Source organism: Gigantopelta aegis, chromosome 6, assembly GCF_016097555.1.
Source record: "Gigantopelta aegis isolate Gae_Host chromosome 6, Gae_host_genome, whole genome shotgun sequence".
NCBI classification, from domain to species: domain Eukaryota; kingdom Metazoa; phylum Mollusca; class Gastropoda; order Neomphalida; family Peltospiridae; genus Gigantopelta; species Gigantopelta aegis.
The window spans coordinates 51,733,717-51,753,333 of NC_054704.1; the positions used below are offsets into that span (position 1 = coordinate 51,733,717).

A 19,617-nucleotide genomic window follows, 5' to 3' on the forward strand; every position below is an offset into this window, starting at 1 on the left:
TCTCTCTCTCTCTCTCTCTCTCTCTCTCTCTCTCTCTCTCTCTCTCTCTCTCTCTCTCTCTCTCTCTCTCTCTCTTTCTCTCTCTCTGTATATATTTATACCTTTGTGTGTGTATGGGTTTTTAAGGGGATTTTTTTAAAGGTTATAATTAAAAAACAAACAGATTTCGTCTGGCCGATTTATATTATAGTCGGTGGGCTTTACCAAAAAGTATTTTTGTAACGGTTGGCATATAACTGCTCTTGTTGGTTGGGTTTACAATGCGGAGACGGTAATGTAACGCTGTGTGCTATGAAGCAATGTGATAATTGTCAGTGGCGCATCACGTTTTTCACACAACACATTGTGCAAGCTGTTAATTTGCTTCTGTTCGTCAAGAGCACGGACGTCATATTTACGTCTTGTTTGTATCACCTCCATACTTGTTCCTACACTGCTACAGTGTATGGTAGCGCCGTTTTTGTAATCGCCCGAGAAAGCCTTTTTTGTAAAAAAAAAAAAAAAAAAAAAAAAAAAAAAAAAAAAAAAAAAAAAAAAAAAAGCTACGTCCAGACTTTAACACATACATAGACAGACGGGCAGACATACGGGCAGACAGACTGGCAAACAGACAGACAGGCAGACATATAAGCAGAAAGACAGACAGGCAGACAGACAGACAAATAGACGCATATAATACAATAATATTCTTATTACTCATTTTCAGAAAACAGTGTGACATTTGTCACATTTGTGGTATCACGCGACGATATTCAACATATGTCGGCTATCGATTTAAAGACACCTCATTGTCTGCTCTATGGTGATGACATGTACATCAAGTTCAAACCTTCGAGACATTCATACCAGCGCAAGCGCCGCAGATGACTTTGAAAAGACTGTTTAATATCTTCTTAAATTTACTTTTGGAGGATATGTAAGAAATAAAATACATGTACTACAACCGTGTCAGTTAGATATCATTTCGGTTCGCTGTGGTTCGTTAAACACGTTAAATACGTTCCGAAACAAGATACGCGTTTAAGTAGTATCTGACGGTCACTTGTGTAGTATTATCTATGTATACATTCACTCAGTAAATATCAATTTTAATTGTTTAATCGACGAATACTCTCAAGGGAAAGAAACGCAATAAGTGAAAACATTCAAGGAAGTGAATACTATTATTAGTATTACAAATCTTAATATTCTTTTAAATTAGAATTCGAAAAACCATATTCAATAAAAAAAAAAAAATAATAAAAATGTTTTATTTAACGACGCACTCAACACATTTTATTTACTGTTATATGGCGTCAGACATATGGTTAAGGACCACACAGATTTTGAGAGGAAACCCGGTGTCGCCACTACATGGGCTACTCTTTCCGATTAGCAGCAAGGGATCTTTTATTTGCGCTTCCCACAGGCAGGATAGCACAAACCATGGCCTTTGTTGAACCAGTTATGGATCACTGGTCGGTGCACTCTCTCAAGGTTTGGAGTTGGTATCTCGATTAAAAATCCCATGCCTCGACTGGGATCCGAACCCAGTACCTACCAGCCTGTAGACCGATAACCACGACGCCACCGAGGCCGGTAAATTCAATTTAAAAAATTCTGCTTCATCTTCTTCATTTTTTTATTATTTTATTTTTTATTTTTGGTCCAATCATTTCCCTATATATATACTCTTCAAAAAAAAGTAGGGGAACCTGTAATATTAATGTTAATATCAACTGTTAGACCTAACATACGTTTTGACCACAGGCACCCTAGTAAAGAACGTTCAGGTCTGTTTATCAACACACCGAAAGGCATTCCATTGTTTGCACGTACATCACGCAGTTACCCGTACACGTATGTGGGGTGTCATTCTCGATTTTGACAATTTCCAGGAAGGTCGATTAATCACTGTGGAACATTATTTCTGTCACTCCTTTTCATTCTGTTTTGTTTTTAGTCATTTTTATTGTTTGAATTTGCAATTTACTGATTAAAAAAAAACCCGTCAACTTTCAAATTTCACTGACCCCAATCGTCCTTCAAGATCTTTGGTGGTCACAAAACCTACTGTAATACTGAACTACCGGTTGTAATGTTTGCCCAATTAATTCACTATTATCATATAACCATTCCCCACAATTAATATACCTTACAATTTTGGCAATTGTAAATTCTTATTAGAGTTCCCCAATTTTTTTTTTTTTAAGAGTATATATGCTAAATATAGAAAGCACTATTAGTTTAACTGGACTACCGCAGGGAAAGTGTATCAAGTTTCAAACTGATTTGATCATAACTGTATAGGAAGAGACAGAATTTCAATGCTTCAAGCGCAGCTTTTCTTTTCCATCTTGAAAAATTAGAAATTTAAAACCAGAACTAATTTACACACTCCAAAATTAGACTACTAAAACTACAGTTAATACAGCATTGCCTTTTATCCTGTCCATATATCCATAGACGTATGGGCAGTTGCAACCGCCGACATGCCCCCCCCCCCCCCCCCCCCCCCATGTACGGTTTTAGCCTATTTGACGGGTTTCTTTCATATTGTAAACAGTATTATATAAACAGAATACTACATGTGGCCGTTAGATACCATTTATGTTACGAGTTGTTTTGAAACGTATCTAACGAGTTGTAAGATAAATGGTATTTAATGGACACAAATGTAGTATTCTATTTCTTACATATCCTCAAAAAACAAAAAATAACAAAAACCACCAAACAAACAGTTCTAAAATAAGTTTAAAGGGACATTCCTGAGTTTGCTACATTGTAAGATGTTTCCGACTAATAAAATATGTCTACGATTAAACTTATATATTAAATATATTTTCTTGTCTGTATATTCAATGTGTTTCTGGTCGTCCAAACTGGATTTTGTCTTTAAATAAATTCGTACGTACGAAAAAATATATTTCAGGAAATAAAATGAAATTTAACCTAGTACAAATATTGGAACGATCACAAACACGTTTAATATACAGCTACTAATATATTGTGCAGAAAAATATATTTGATATGTAATTACAATTGTTAAAATGTCTCTGTTGGTCGATAACATCTTAAAAATTGCAGCAAACTCGGGAATATCCCTTTAAACGTGTTTCCCATTAAAATATATTTAGGGCCCTTGCGTTTGTAGTTCACTTATGTGTCACAGACATATCAATCAATTTCGATCGTGGTTTTGTTTTGTTTTTTCATTGGATATGTCAATGCGACCTGGTAGGCTAATGACCTAGGAGCCGCCAGTCATATGTCTTTAAATTGTTATCACACGAAAATGTGTTATTTAAAAAAACCCACCAATTAAACAAAGTCGTGGGCGTTGTTTCCTTGTCCATCACAGTAGATAAGGAAGATGTATTTTACATATGTACCATTGCATTGAGATCACGCACTGTTTACGACGCCTGTGTGTAATAAACACAAAATTGACCTTTGAGGTGTACGCAACATCGTCATTTCTACCTCATGCTTTGGCTTTTATCGTTGTGCTGCACAATGACAGATTTGCGGATGTTAGTGCGCAGGGCGATAAGAAAATGTCACTTTGATATTTACGTGTATGTCGATGTCGGGTCAAACAGCATACGAATGCAATCTACAAACTATGCGTTCGGTGCAAAGATTTTGTCACGAGCGCTCGCTGACGTTTTAACAGGCCCAAGTTCAGTCAGCTGGATTTTTCGCTAAACGTTTGCATCAGATTTTACTATTTTGACTGGTTCCCGGTGTGGTCACTCGGTTTAACGTGTAGCGTAAAAAACCAGGAACCAGATTTTCAAAGCTATCTTAGCGCTACGATATCGTAAAACCGTCACAGACTATGACGTCACTGTGGCGTGTGTCGTTGTGACGTCATAGCTGAAGACGGTTTTACGATATCGTTGTGCTATAAGATTGCTTCAAAAATCTCTTGCCAGTCTAGCAAACGTTACCGACAAACAGATGATTGAACTTACCTCTGGTTCCAGACATATCGGATTCATTCATAAATCAGTCTGGTTGGCGGGTTTTTAACGAAAGGAAGCGTTCACGTCTTCTGTTGAACGCGGGTCATGGCTAGTGCAATCGCATGTCACGGTTGCGTATATCAATTTACTTGCACCGTGCCTTTTGTTGTACTGTTTCACAAGGTCGTGTCCTGAACTCGGAACAATATTTAAAGCTGTTTTATCGGGTGATATCTTTTAAGACCTCATTACGTTGTGGTCCGTTGATCATGGCATTTGTCCAAAGTATATAAACAATTTACACATTGTTATGTTGTTGTTGCTCTTCTTGTTTTTTGCTTGTGAATACGTTACTGCAAAGATACGTAGCTGAGATTTGTAAACAAGTGGGAAAAGATCCAGTTTATTAGAACATTCGCTTAAAGGGACATTCCTGAGTTTGCTGCATTGTAAGATGTTTCCGACTAATAAAATATTTCTACAATTAAACTTACATAATAAATATATTTTCTTGTTTAGAATATCAGTGTTTGTATATTCAATGTGTTTCTGGTCGTCTTAATATTTCTAAGAAGCCAAAACTGGATTTTGTCTTCAAATAATTTCGTACGTACGAAAAAAAACAATATTTAGGAAATAAAAGGAAATTTAACCTAGAACAACTATTAGAACGATCAGAAACACGTTTAATATACATCCACTAATATTTTATGCAGAAAAATATATTTGATATGTAATTACAGTCGTTAAAAAGTATCTGTTAGTCGATAACATCTTAAAAATTGCAGCAAACTCAGGAATGTCCCTTTAAAACTGCCACTGCATCTCTAGAATATATCACTAACATCTAACCACTAAACTACTGTCCTAAAGGAAAGACTGCCCAGATAGCTGAGCCGTGTGCCAAGCAGTGTTTCTGCCAATGGGTAAAACGGATATGGCGCCATACCCAATTGTTTTACATATTTTGATAAAATTAATGACTGTTATCATTACTGGATGATTTTCTTAACCCTAACCCTAAACTTAACCCATTTTCTTTCTGGGGGAGGTCCCCATATCCCCCGTTGACTGTGGTTGCATTCAGCACACATATTGTAAATATTCAATTCTATAGCGCCATACCCAGAACATTCTTTCTGGCAAAAACCCTGCCCAGGACAGCGTGGTTGAACGTTAATTGGATAGAAGCACGAAAATATGTATAAATGAATGAATGTAGAACATTTTTAATATGTAAGCAACCTAAAATAAATCATCTTGTTTTGTTTTCTTCGATTTCCTTTAGATCTTACGTTGAATCTAGGTCACATTCAAACGCACGTTTGGTTAAATAGACACATCTTTGCAGGACGCCACACTGGAATGCAAACTACCGACACAACGTGCATGCATATCTAGTTATCTTGCCTTTGCCGAGTTAAACAGTTTTTATCACCGAGAGAGATTTGCTTGTAACACATTTCGTGAAATTGCCACATGTAATCTCGCGTATGTTTACCTGCTTCAGTTTGTGTCTCCGAGTAAAACGAAGGCTGACCGGGAAACCACCAACTCCTGTTCGTGTTAATATGCTAGGCAAACACCAACGTCGTGATCATGTATGGGTTTTTAGAATGATGTCTTGTAACTGGTATACTGACGTGAATTAATTAAACATCGGCAACTACAGAGAACGTGTCATGGGCACGTACGGTACCAGTTACAGAAGTACATTTCTTTTTGAAGTCGAACGCAGATACCAAGACGAAAACCGGATATTAATGTTATCATCTCTGAATGTGATAAGATCTGCCTACTATTTCTATTCAAATAGACATGTATTCAGATAAGTGTCCATGTAGTTATCCTTATATGTTTTTCTACCGGTAAATGTCTATTTTTTTTATTACACATTTTTTTCCAGTTCAGTTGCTTCTTTTATAACTTGCAGAACAGTAATTACCAGTTGTGTACACAAAAAGCTTATTGGATGCTAAACACCACTGATTGTATTTATTTACCAAATGGTTTAATTTTAAATACCGTAAACGGTAAAGAAAACCTGTTCCGTGTTTTTGTAGATTATTAAATTTAAAAGGCATGCGAAATTGCATCTAGATATCTGTTATGGCTGACACTTTTAAAAAGTGGGATTAGTAATGAAATGTTACTATTTCAACCTGAGTATATGCTTATGTGCCGAACTGTCCTAGGTTATATTCGATGCCTTACTTGTTGTAAAACAAGGTGAGCCTTTATCTCCAATTTTATTTATTATGTTTTACAAAAACAAATGTCTGAAAATGTCATTTCACTTCGAATGGAATGAAGGAAGGAAATGTTTTATTTAACGACGCACTCAACACATTTTATTTACGGTTATATGGCGTCAGATCGAATGGAATGAGATTTCTATTTTTGTGTTGATGTATGATGATGATGATGATACAGTACTTTTTATCAAGTTCCAAAAGGAATTACAGAAAAGCGTGACAACTTGAGTTCTTATGGTCACGAATGAGAAATAGAAGTCAATACTAGTAAAATCAAAATATGTGTATTTAAAACAACAACACCCCAACCTTCATACTAGTAAATTAGCTTTAAATATATTTTAAAAAAACACTGTACAGATGTTGACACTGTACAAATGTTGACACTGTACATATGTCGTTGCCATTTTACAGGTATTGTTGACATTGTTGCCACTGTACAGATGTCGTTGCCACTGTATGGATGCCGTTGACACTTTACAGATGTTAACACTGTACATATGTTGTTGCCATTGTACAGGTGCCGTTGACATTGTTGCCACTGTACAGATGTCGTTGCCACTGTACAGATGTCGTTGCCACTGTACAAATGTCGTTGACACTGTACAGATGTCGCTAACAACCTGAAAAGTGTTAGCATATCAGACCATGAAAAGTATATACTATTGTTTTAAGTATAATTCTTTCAGTATAATTTGTTATTGTATGTTCCAATGAATATTTGCACAAATTGTATGTTTTCGATAGAACATTTCATACTGGTATTTGTGAGTTCCGCTAGTGTGAATTTAAACGTGTGTTTACTCTTATTTGCATGCTTCTAATTGGTTTCTTGTTTATGTTCTTGTCGTTTTGTTTTTATTCTTATAAAAAAAAAATAAAAATAATAATCAACAACACCATAGCGTACTGAAGCTGTAAAACCGGTCAAGTTGTACGTCTGATCGTTTATTTTGTCACGTTCCTTCTGCTTTTCACCATATAGTTTACAACTTTCTTTTTTCTCTCTCTCTTTCCGTATTCGTTTGTTTTGTAAACAACATATTTAACAATTTGTACCTCGGTTTAACGTTAGCTTTCATTTCGCACAGCTGTTACGGCATACCTTCACCCCCGGTAGAGCGTAGTTTAGCTTAATTATATCAGCAAATCTTGTAAACCGTGAACTTTTGAGGACTTGCCAGCGTAGAACGTCATGGTTGTTGCGAAAGTGATTTTCAATGGAAGCGTTATCACTTGTTGTGCGTTTTTCGGGTTAGGAATCGCCCGGTAATTGGAAAGAAGGGCCGACAAGGTTTGTAAACTGATATCGAAAAGCGTGCGTACATTAATGTGCGATTGCGTTCTTTTCGGGTTTATCAAAGCAAATGGTGTGAAGGTATGAATGACTGACATGCAACGATCGATATGAACGTATGCGGCTGCTTTAAATACAGGGATGAAGATCACACGTACAGTAGACCTAAAGGATGTGCTTACCTGTGTCCACACCTGTGTGATGTTGCATATAGTGTTCCGTCGAGTTGATTTGTGACGGCGTTCAAATCGGTATTATGGTTACGGGGGAGGGGTGGGGGTTGAGGGAATGAGTTCATTGAGCAATCGATCCTGTGACAAATCACACACAAGACTGCCGTTCTACTGAGATACTGTCCATCCTTGCTGTTGGGTGTCAATCGTGTGGAAATTGGTTGAGAATATGAGAGAGAGAGAGAGAGAGAGAGAGAGAGAGAGAGAGAGAGAGAGAGAGAGAGAGAGAGAGAGAGAGAGAGAGAGAGACAGAGACAGAGACAGAAGAAGTTTGTTTTGTTTATTGACACCACTAGAGCACATTGGTTAATTAACCATCGGCTATTGGATGTCAAACATTTGGTAATTTTGACACGTAGTCATCAGGGGAAAGCCGCTACATTTTTCCTAATGTGGCAAGGGATCTTTTATATTCACTTTCCCTCAGACAGGAAATCACATACCGCGGTCTTTGACCAGTTGTGGTGCACTGGTTTTAAGAGAAAGAGAGAGAGACGAAGACAGAGAGAAAATCTATAGGTCCGCCTTAGGATGGAGTAGAGTCCACCTATCACACCTGAGAAGAAGAACAAACTTCAACGCAGCTAGTTATTAGCCTGGTTTTTTACTTGTTTTATCGTGTGGTTGGAAGAGTGATATTTCTTCTTTTTATTGTTCTCCTTAAATTGAGAAGCTTATGTAATTATTTACACAATAACGTGCAAACTTCTCTAAACCGTTCAGATCGAGCAAGCCTGAGAACGGTTATGGCTGGTTGTATTTACATTTATTTAGTAAATCTGTACTTAGTCGCACGTAACAGCTGGTATAAAATAAATACGAGTCATTAACAGCTGAGCAACCTGCCGGCATTTTTTTCCTCGATACACGATTAGGGGCGGATTATGCTTTAGGTAAGGGGGGGGGGGGGGGGGGGGGGGGGTCCGACACAATATGTAAATGTTTATAATTTGAAATTTAGATCTACGTGGTGGGGTTGGGTTTTTTTTTAGCCGGGGGGGGGGAGATTCCGTGCAAATGGACCCCCCCCCCCCATAATCCGCCTGAATAACATATGTCGAATAAATGCGGTTGGCATCCTTTCGTCTGTTGTTTTGTCTGTACAGTTTTATTAATAAGTTATATTAATACAGTGGCGAAGATGTTGTTTTTCTTCAAAATCATTGTCACGTTGTGCCGAAACTGTTAAATCGATACAGAAATTGTAAATCGATAGGGATATGTCGGAACATATTTTATGAGATTTTCAGTGGTCGAAAGAATACCGACCCGGCCGGGTTTTTACCGTTCAAAGTCAGTACGGACCTAGCTCGAGTGTCTTCTAGCTTTATTTTTGGGTACTTTCGAACTAAATAAGCACTGTGTAGTATCTCCCCCCCCCCCCCCCCCCCCCCCGTGATATTTGCAGCTCTCATACATTACACAAATATAAATGATTTTTTTTAATCTCTGGCACGCTATGATTTAGCAGATGGCAACTATAAGCATTGGCGAATCCACAGAGTTGCCAGGAGTCCTGCCTTCCTTTAACTTTTATAAACAAAAACACAAACTGAGCCAATCTGTTCTTGCCACAAATCTGGACTGAGTTCAGCCAGACCGAACAGAAAAACGTCGGCTAGACTGGTTTATGGCGCTTCACGGTAAACTAAATGGCCACGTCGGGAACCAATCAAATAGTTCGCGAACGTTAGCGAAACGTCAGCTGGCTGAATTTGGGGCTGTTCTCGCCACAAACCAGGACTGAGCTCGGCCTGACCGAGCAGAAAAACGTCCGCTAGACTGGTCTATGCACTTCACATTGAACCGAGTGACTACTTCAGGAACCACACACACTCACACACACACACACACACACACACACTCCTCTCTCTCTCTCTCTCTCTCTCTCTCTCTCTCTCTCTCTCTCTCTCTCTCTCTCTCTCTCTCTCTCCCCCTCTCTCTCTCTCTCTCTCTCTCTCTCTCTCTCTCTCTCTCTCTCTCTCTCTCTCTCTCTCTCTCTCTCTCTCCACACACACACCCCGTTTTGAGATAACGCTGACCACTGACCGGAAAACCATATATTGTAGTGTGGAAAAAATAAAATCAATGTATACAGATATAAAACTGGACATATATCACGAACAGCCGCAGAACCTTAGCTGATGCCATTGATCGGGGGTTGATTATGCCATAAATCGTTGATGGTGTTGTTGCTTCGTGGGGCATCTTAAATTCGCACGCAAGTTTGGCGGAAAGATAAAAATTTGATACTATAATAAAACACGAAAAGGGGAATCTTTTTTCTTCACGAAGAACGGCGTGTGTTGCCGAAATCGACCATTTCTATTTTCGGTGATAAATTTTCGAATCGTTTTTCCGGTCCGAGGCGCGAGAGACACAATCACCGGAAGTAGTTTCATCTGAGATCTATTTCACACGTGGATTGCCATTAACTTAAAAGAAACTAAACTGAACGAAAGGTATATTTATTTAACGGCCCCTCGCCACATTTTAATCTATGGCTATTTGACGTCAAAAGATATGTGAAGTGGACGGGGGGGGGGGGGGGGGGGGGGGGGGGGGGGTTATTACGTTCAAGTAAAATGGGACACAATCTTGATTATGGGGTTTATAGTGTGTGCGTGTGTGTCTCTCTCTGTATGTGTGTGTGTCTCTCTCGGTCTCTCTTTCTCTCTCTCTCTCTCTCTCTCTCCTCTCTCTCTCTCTCTCTCTTCTCTCTCTCTCTCTCTCTCTCTCTCTCTCTCCTTTCAAGTTGCTTTGGACATTTAAACGCTGTTAATGAGCTCTCTCTCTCTCTCTCTGTGTGTGTGTGTTTGTGAGAGAGAGAGAGAGAGAGAGAGAGAGAGAGAGGAGAGAGAGAGAGAGAGAGAGAGAGAGAGAGAGAGATGTTTTGAACGTCATAATCCGCCCTGCCGTGGTTCCTGCTTCCTTTGGGTCTGTGGTTATTGTAACATTTGGTCTAGATCGTGAGAAAAGAAATTCGCTTCTGACACATAAACTTCTATCAAATAGGAGCAAGGGATGGCTCATATGCACTTCTTAAACACGGATCCCTGGGTTTTTTTTATTACAACAACAACAACAACAACAACCAACTTCGCATGCTAAATACAATAATTATGTTATTACACACACCATAGTATAAACTTTGTCGGGTTGTGGTTTGGCAAGGTGACCGCTGCTAGATCGTAACATATCTTCTTGGGTCATGGGAGTTCAGGGCCGTAGCTAGGATTTTTTGTTGGGGGAGGGGGGGGGGTGCAACTGAGTAGTTAATAGTCTAAGATTCCTTAAACGTTTAAGAAAAGAATTTGCTTTAAGTTGCTATAATTTGTTCCGTTTTTTGTTTTTTGTCCCCCCCACCACCCCACCCCCACACCCCGTTAGCTATGGCCCTGGAGTTGTTCCAGAATTGATTCCATTTTTTAAAATTGGTTTCATGTACTTACCACCCATTTTATTTCAACCTAGTTTGCACAGAGAAAACCAAATGTAGCATATCCACTAAGATAAACTAATAATAATAATGGAGCCCCCGGTTTAATTGAATCAATACAAGTATAAAAGCGGATTATTATGATGCGCTATGTACACGGGCGGAATTCAGGTAAAACAAGTCACGTGACATGTATGCATCTCATCAAGGTAAAACACCTTGCGGAAACGATTGCCACCTTGAGATTGTGCCAAGTTAAGACAGATAACATGCTACGAGTGGTTCGGGGTTGTGTTCTTTTTCTACTTCTTTTTTTTATATATTTTTTTTAAACATTTTATTATTATTATTTTTTAATACATTTTTGGCGCTTCAGCCGCAGGAATATGTAACTGAACAAAGTTTGAACTCTGCAACATGTCTGTATATTTTTGGATGGATCTAACTTTACCACAACATTATGTAAGTTTATTTTTATTCTGCCAGTCACTGCGAGAATAATGCCGGCCGGCTGGTCGTGTGGGTAACGTCATGGGCTGTCAAATTGCCATGCCAAATCGTTTCAGGAGTTTTGAATTCCCTCAATTCATTATTTGTGTTTTGACTTTTAAAATATAATACATTAATGATGAATTGCAGGTACTACTGGCAGATTATCGTTTGTTCAATTGAATGTGTTCAATGCACCCAGTATTCTAATAAATCGGACACCTTTGGGGCGAAGTAAAAAGTCTGGTTTTAAGGGGTATCCTGAGCTACAAAAAAGGCATTGACATTGTAGTTTCCAAAGCTATTACATGTATCTCTCCTAGACTTTTGAGTCTCAGTTAAGTATGAAAATGACCATTTATTGCAGTGCCAAAATTGTAGTTACGTACACGAACGAGCACAAACTCAGTAAAAGAAACACATTAATAATAATAATAATAAACCGGGGACAGACATATAGATTTGGCCTGAGTGCTCTGACGGTAATAGAGCTAGACGGCCATTTGGACAGTTATTAAAACTCTCTTACGCTAATTCGCATTATGGGAATCCCTGGTGTGTGACAGAACAGCGTAGCCTGGTGTAAACGGACAAATACGGTCCACCGTGTATAGTCTTGGAAACAAACAAATGCATTGCAAGAGGTTGCAATGTTAATATGATGGACTACCTTGTTAAACATCATGGCGCACTAAGTATAGGTTTACATCAAACAGACTTCTTGCATTACACATGCATCAAATACGCATTTAACACTGAAGAGATCGTTTTACCATTAGCCACCAAAGACACGATTTCAGATACACGGCTTGGGTTGGCTTCCGGTCAGAGGATAACACTCAGGTTTGTCAGCTTTCATGTCGAGATCATACAAATGCACTTGAAAGAGATAAAGTCGTACGACAGTAGATATTTTTTAACTATTTAGCAGCACGACACATTACCAAGATGTAATCTTATGGGTTATTTTTATATAAATAGTAAAATGGTGCTTCTGATATCCATGGTGTCTTGTCTGTCATACGATACAATTATATTATGTCAATCAGACTTGGTACCATGATGGTTAGCCATCAGCTTTTAGACTAGTAAGTGCAGTGTTCATATCGCAGGAAAGGTTTGTTTTATTTAACGACGCCACTAGAGCACATTGATTTTTTATCTTATCATCGGCTATTGGATGTCAAACATATGATCATTCTGACACTGGTTTTTTTTTAGAGGAAACCCGCTCTCGCCACATAGGCTACTCTTTTATGACAGGCAGCAAGGGATCTTTTATTTGCGCTTCCCCATATCGCAGGATTGGCTACAACCAATAGCGAGTTTTCACAGGCCAATGAGACGTTTAGGACCATTAGTATGTATCATGGACAGACGATCTCAAATAGTTGATATGTGTGACCAAGACAGCATGCTTGAACCTTAATTGAATATAATACAACCATTGTGAATTATGGCAGGAAATGTACGAAAATGAATTGGAATGAATAGTTGATATGTGTGTCCAGGACAGTATACAGGACCTGGAATTGGTGTGATAAAAAAGCAAGTTGCAGGATTCTGCAAGTAGGAAACTACATTGGAAAGAAGTTTCTATCAGATAATTGAAACGTGTGTGCAGGACCGTAACTCGATGTGATAAAAACGCAAGTTGTGTATTGGCAGGATTCTGTTGATTCTATATTTACCAAAATAAATTGAAATTAATTTTCTGTAAGTGAATTGTTAAACCATCACCACCACGACCACACCAATAACAACAACACCAGCAACAGCAATAAGAACTGTCAGAATAAGTCCGTGCTAAGTGTTCGCCTTTAGAATGCCGCAGTAAACAGGTGCTGTGGTTTCGCGTGATTATTCCCCGAAGAACAATGCATGTTTCTTATCTCTTGCATACCACTGAACATTTCGCCGGCATGCCTGGAGATCTCGGCGTTATGTTAGGGATGCTGTGTTCCGTTTGAAGGTGATGGGTACACGATCTCGGATAAACATCAGGGAGTTGTCGTAGTGTCGTTTTTCAGAATTCATTTTCATTTTACTGCTATCCTGTCGGACCGAATTGTAGATTATTGTATGGTAAAAGGTTATTTGTTTGGTTGGATGGATGGGTGGATGGATGGATGAATAGATGTGTGGGTGTGTGAACAGGTGGATGGATGAGTATAGATGGATGGATGGGTCTAGATGGATGGATGGATGGATAGATTGGTCTGGATGGATATGTCTAGATGAATGGATGGATAGATCTAGATGGATGAATTGATGGTTAAATGGATGGGTGGATGTGTCTAGATGGATGGATGGATGGAAGGATGGATTGGTCTGCATGGATGGATAGATCTAGATGGATGAATTAATAGTTAAATGGATGGATGGATGGGTCTAGATGGATGGATTAATGGTTGAATGGATGGATAGATCTAGATGGATGAATTGATGGTTAAATGGATGGGTCTAGATGGATGGATGAAGGATGGATTGGTCTGCATGGGTGGATAGATCTAGATGGATGAATTAATAGTTAAATGGATGGATGGATGTGTCTAGATGGATGGATGGGTCTAGATGGATGGATGGATGGATGGATGAATTAATAGTTAAATGGATGGATGGATGGATGGATGGTCTAGGACGACAGGGAGGGAAAAGTCGCTGCTGCAAGGCTACTTTTACATACTAGCAGCAAGGAATCTTCTGGCTGCACCATTTCACAGTCAGGAAAGGACATAACAAGTCCTTCGATAAACATATCATGGAGCAGTAGTTGCAACGACAGATGACCCTATTGATCCCTTCATTGATGCATTTACTATACTTTGACACCCAGTAGTCGATTTTTTTTTCTTTGTGCTGAGGTGTCGTTAAACATTCATTAATTCCCTATTGGTCCCCCTTGTAGAGATCGATCCTTCGACCCATTGCACTTCAGATAGAAGCCTAACATTGCCTGTCACGAAGCACCAAAAACAGTCTAGTAAGAGTTTTGTAGCGTCACGGAGCTTTAGCGTTAGTTGAACGCAGATAAGACTGTTAAGCACGGATAACTATAATTTGGGAATTGTGTGTTTACGGACAATAATTAATATACCAGTATGCGTGGTCAGTCCCCTCAGTGTCTGCCATTACATTATTTCAGATGATGTTGTTCGTGATCGAGTCACGACCGGGCGTATCAGGTTTTGGATGTGTGTGTGTGTATATCCGTGTTTGTATGTGCCGGAAATAACCTGGCGTGGGCGTGATATGTACGCAAGACGGGCTATAACCCATCTTACTTGAAGCCCGGGTAATGAATACTTAACCAGCCAATTACCAAATAGCAGTCAAAGCAGTTACGTATGTTATGACCATTAGCAGAAACAGTGTATCGCATTAAAAGCGTAATAATGAAGGAATCCTTTTTGGACTTCGCCCTCCGAGGATTGTAGCGACCTCGTCGTCAGTATTGATTGTATTTGTTTGTTTGTTTGTTTGTTTGTTTGTTTATTTATTTATTTAAGGGCGGGACGTAGCCCAGTGGTAAAAGCGCTCGCTCTATGCGCGGTCGATCTGGGATCGGTCCACGTCGGTGAGCCCATTGGGCTATTTGATCATCCTCGCACGTCAGACCTCCCTGTTTAAGGGGAGCTGTCCCTCTGGTTCCCCATCATACCACTGAGACTATATCAAGAAGAGTAATTTTCAGCCCCCTTAAGCATGATTTTTTTTTTTTTTATAAAATACTACAAAAATTATAAACTCAGTATGATAATATCTTGAATAGCGTCCAGTAATCTAAGTTGGGAGAGCAATAATCACTCCTTTCAATTTATGTTCACGGCGAGAGGATACCTTTTTGGACTGTCAAATACCATGCGAATCAAGTTAAAGGCTTAAAAGTTTGTTTTGTTTAACGACACCACTAGAGCACATTGATTTATTAATCATCGGCTATTGGATGTCAAACATTCGGTAATTCTCACATATAGTCTTAGGAAACCGGCTACATTTTTTCCATTAGTAGCAAGGGATCTTTTATATGCACTATATCGCAGACAGAATAGCACATACGACGGCCTTTGATATACCAGTCGTGGTGCACTAGCTGAAACGATAAATAGCCCAATGGGCCCACCGACGGGAATCGATCCGAAACCGACCGCGCATCATGCGAATCATAGCAGTAGGCTCGAATCCCGACAATTGACACTGTGTTTTTATTACTAGTATTTCACTATTGTTTTATTAAAATCCGTAGTATGTGTTGTCCTGTTTGTGAAATAATGCATATAAAATAGTATGTGATTACAGCGACTTTCGTTTCTTGTCATTATACCAAAGATTCTGAGATTTAAGAACATTTGAGCATGCCCTCATTTTCGCATAAATGTTGTCTTGTCGTGCCTGTAATATTAAACTTTATATGTTGCTTAATTGATCAAACCCGCTACATTTTTCGTATTGATAGGCTGTCAGTGTTCTTTAACTCTTCTTCTTCTTTCTTTTTTTTTATTTAAAAAACCCAAAAAACTCTTAAGTGCACAAAATGTGAATTTGAGAAGAAGAAAAATAGTTTATATTTATAGCTTCATGTACACACCTAATTTCATTTCAACCATTTCACTGGGATTTCATCCATTTGGAATAACCATTGTACGTAACCTTGCAGAATTTACCAAGTAAGCAGTTTATGTGAACTTAACAAGTGTTGTAAAAACACTTCAATTGTGCAAGGGTGAGAGTGGAGTGGCTGGAGGATAGTAATGTACATCATTTTGTGCTATACAAGACAGGAATAGGAGGAACTTTAATTTTGGTTTCTAAGCATACGTAAACATCACCACTTGTCTCTTTACAACAACAGATGATACTGATACTTGAGTGATAAATTCCTTTGCTATATATATATAATTTCATATATATATATATATATATATATATATATATAATAACAACACACAAAGAACAACACACACACACACACACACACACACACATACTTTTTGCGTACCACTTTATTATACTTAACCATGATCATGAAAGAAAAAAAAACAAGTGTTGTGCTGTCGCGAAATGGTGAGGGGTTTGGGGGGGGGGGGGTGTGTTAAAAGACACGATAGTACATAACATACTATGCTTTGATAATGTTTTACGTTGCCGTTATTCGACAAAAGCGCAATATTAAACAAAGAAAACAATTGAAAAAGAAAAGAAAGAAATAAAGAAAGAAAGCGTTTCTTCTGTTCAGATTCTACATCCAGACATCATTCAAAGCTTTTGCTAAAAGTCGCCTGAGATCGATAGGTATCAATACCACCGACAACAAAGTGATGTTACGCATCGCTACTCCATTTCTGGCAATTTATTGCGGACAATAAAGAGACTCCCCTTTGGCACCGTGGTTCACGGACCACGGTGGATTCAGGAATATCAGCAAAGCGCTAATCATGGCTACAAGTGATGTTCCCTGATGTATAAGAGTAGCACTTTGCTTCATCAAAACCAATCTGCGTGGGAATTATGACTCTCGTTTCCAGAGATACTTTTCGTTTCGTACACGGACGTGATGAAAGCCAGACTCCTACCCAATCGTGTTTCCACACGTTCCGTTCCAAGAATCAATGCCCCAGAATCACCTAACTGCAACCTTCGGATTGAAATATGATGGATGATGGCCAACAGATGTTCTTCTAAAATTGCATTGAGCTCGGGTTTTATTAACAATGGCGCTGTGAGCCCATTACAAATCGATTGCTCCTTTTGAAGCTATAATGTTGTTTTTAAAAAGACTTGGCGAATATTGTTAGTGAAATTAACTGCCACCTGCTTCGATCTGCAGCATGTTGAAGCCTTGTGTGTTTGGCAGATTAATCAGAAAGTTATTTGAAATGGCTGCTAGTCTCTCCACCCTCCACCGCGATTATGATTAGCTTTACGTTATTTAGTGTGTTAAAATTAATATGTTAACAACAACATGACGTTGCAGCTGGTTCAACAATAGCTGCCTGATCTGACGTTGTACACTGACTTCGTTGTTCATACTTGTTTGATCATTTGGGAAAGCAGTGGCGTGTTCGGGAGGTCGAGAGCTCGTGGACAGTTTGACTGGTACCATCATTTTCTGTTTTAGCATCTGACCGACGTTAGACGCAAATTCCAGTCTAGCGAGTGACTGCGATCGCTCGCTTTCCTGAACGGGGAGGCCTGTTTCACTCACTTAAATGTTCGCTCACCCACGCTTTTATACACATATTTTTATCTCTACCGACATAGTCTGTGCGTGTATGTGTGTGTGTGTTTGTGTGTGTGTGTGTGTGTGTGCACGTGCGTCGTGTGTGTGCGCGCGTGCGTCGTGTGTGTGTGTGTGTTTGTGTGTGTGTGTGTGTGCACGTGCGTCGTGTGTATGTGTGCACGTGCGTCGTGTGTGTGTGTGTGTGTGTGCGCGCGTGCGTCGTGTGTGTGTGTGTGTGTGTGTGTGTGTGATACTGTCATAGCAATATAACATTTTATGTTGTCAGTTAATTTGTATTTTTCTGTTCAACTGATTGTAAAACATTGGTTAAGCTGAATATTGAGTGAAGTTTTATATTCAAAGATCTGAAGAAGAAAAAATCCGGATGTTTCGTTCTATCTTCAAAGACCGTGCAACATTTGGGTTGCGGTTTTTTTCCCCCTGAATTCTTTGTACAATGTCAATTTGATCGCTGTTCATAAAATTATAACATATCCTTGCTTCTCCTGCACTGATATTTGTTCTGAACGGATATCTAGTGAGATACGTTGGACAGTTTCATTTAATTGTCCCGAGGGTTTCAGATTACAGCAATGGGCTTGTATTGTATGGAATATTAGTTTCGGAAAAGAAAAAAAGATGACTCTGAACCCAGTATTATATTTAAAGGGACATTCCTGAGTTTGCATCACTTTTTAATATGTTATCGACTAAAAGAGACTTTTTAACGATTGTAATTACAATCAAATATATTTGTCTGATTACAATATTAGTGGCTGTATATTAAACGTGTTTCTGATCGTTATAATATTTGTACTAGGTTAAATTTCATTTAAGTTCCTAAAATATTTTATTTTCGTACATACGAAATTATTTGAAGACAAAATCCAGTTTGGGCTTCTTACAAATATTAAGACGACCAGAAACACATTGAATATACAGACATTGATATTCTAAACAAGAAAATATATTTAATGTGTAAGTTTAATCGTAGAAATATTTTACTAGTCGGAAACATCTTACAATGCAGCAAACTCGGGAATGTCCCTTTAAAAAAAAGTACAAGGATAAAGACACGCACGATGGAAACAAGTAGACAGAGGGGCTGACTGAGTTCGAGAGCGCACAGGAAAGTTTCTAGGAGGTTCGGGGGCAAGTTCCCCCGTACAGTTTTGAAAACTAGACGTCCTGAAATGCAACTTCCTGCATTCTACAAGTAAAACTCATCTCTGCCTTAAGATTTACTGCTAATAATATTTTTGATTCAGAATTATTGGGGGTGCCTGAAAAAGGTCCTTTTTTTCTCCTCTTGTTTTTTAATTTTGTTTGTATGTATAGATTACATTATTTGTAGTAGTTAAAAGATATTCTTTGCTTGAGAATTTGCTGTTCAACTTTTTGTTTGCTTTTTCTGTTGCAACAGCAATGACATCGCTTACGTGAAACTTCATAATAGACTGGCAACAATAGAAAAGAAAGAAAACGACACACACACTAAGAAACCAGTCGATACCCATATTAAGACCGCGGTGGACTCAAACGAAAATAACATGATCGTTACAAAAGAGATTCCGTGTTGGCCGTTACGCCGGACACAAAGGTAAGCGACGGACATTTTGGCATGCAGACTGGTACCTTGTGGTTTGCGACAACCGCTAAGGAACCAGTCTAACTAAAAAAAACAAATATGTTTCGTCTGTCAGTGATTCCGTGTGTCCTTTGTAGAGTGACCTCCCT

The 19,617-nt window shown here is 38.8% G+C and overlaps 1 protein-coding gene across 7 annotated transcripts in view; it reads left to right on the top strand.

Moving 5' to 3' along the window:
- Positions 1-19,617, top strand: part of LOC121376255 — a 135,495-nt gene that overhangs the window by 86,550 nt on the left and 29,328 nt on the right. For 5 of the 7 annotated variants that reach the window (XM_041504082.1, XM_041504086.1, XM_041504084.1 and 2 more), the window contains one exon: positions 19,304-19,480. The exons of the other annotated variants lie outside the window; for them this stretch is intronic. In XM_041504082.1, coding sequence (XP_041360016.1) covers positions 19,304-19,480 — 177 coding nt within the window. The remainder of the gene's footprint in view (positions 1-19,303; positions 19,481-19,617) is intronic. 7 annotated transcript variants of the gene reach the window in all.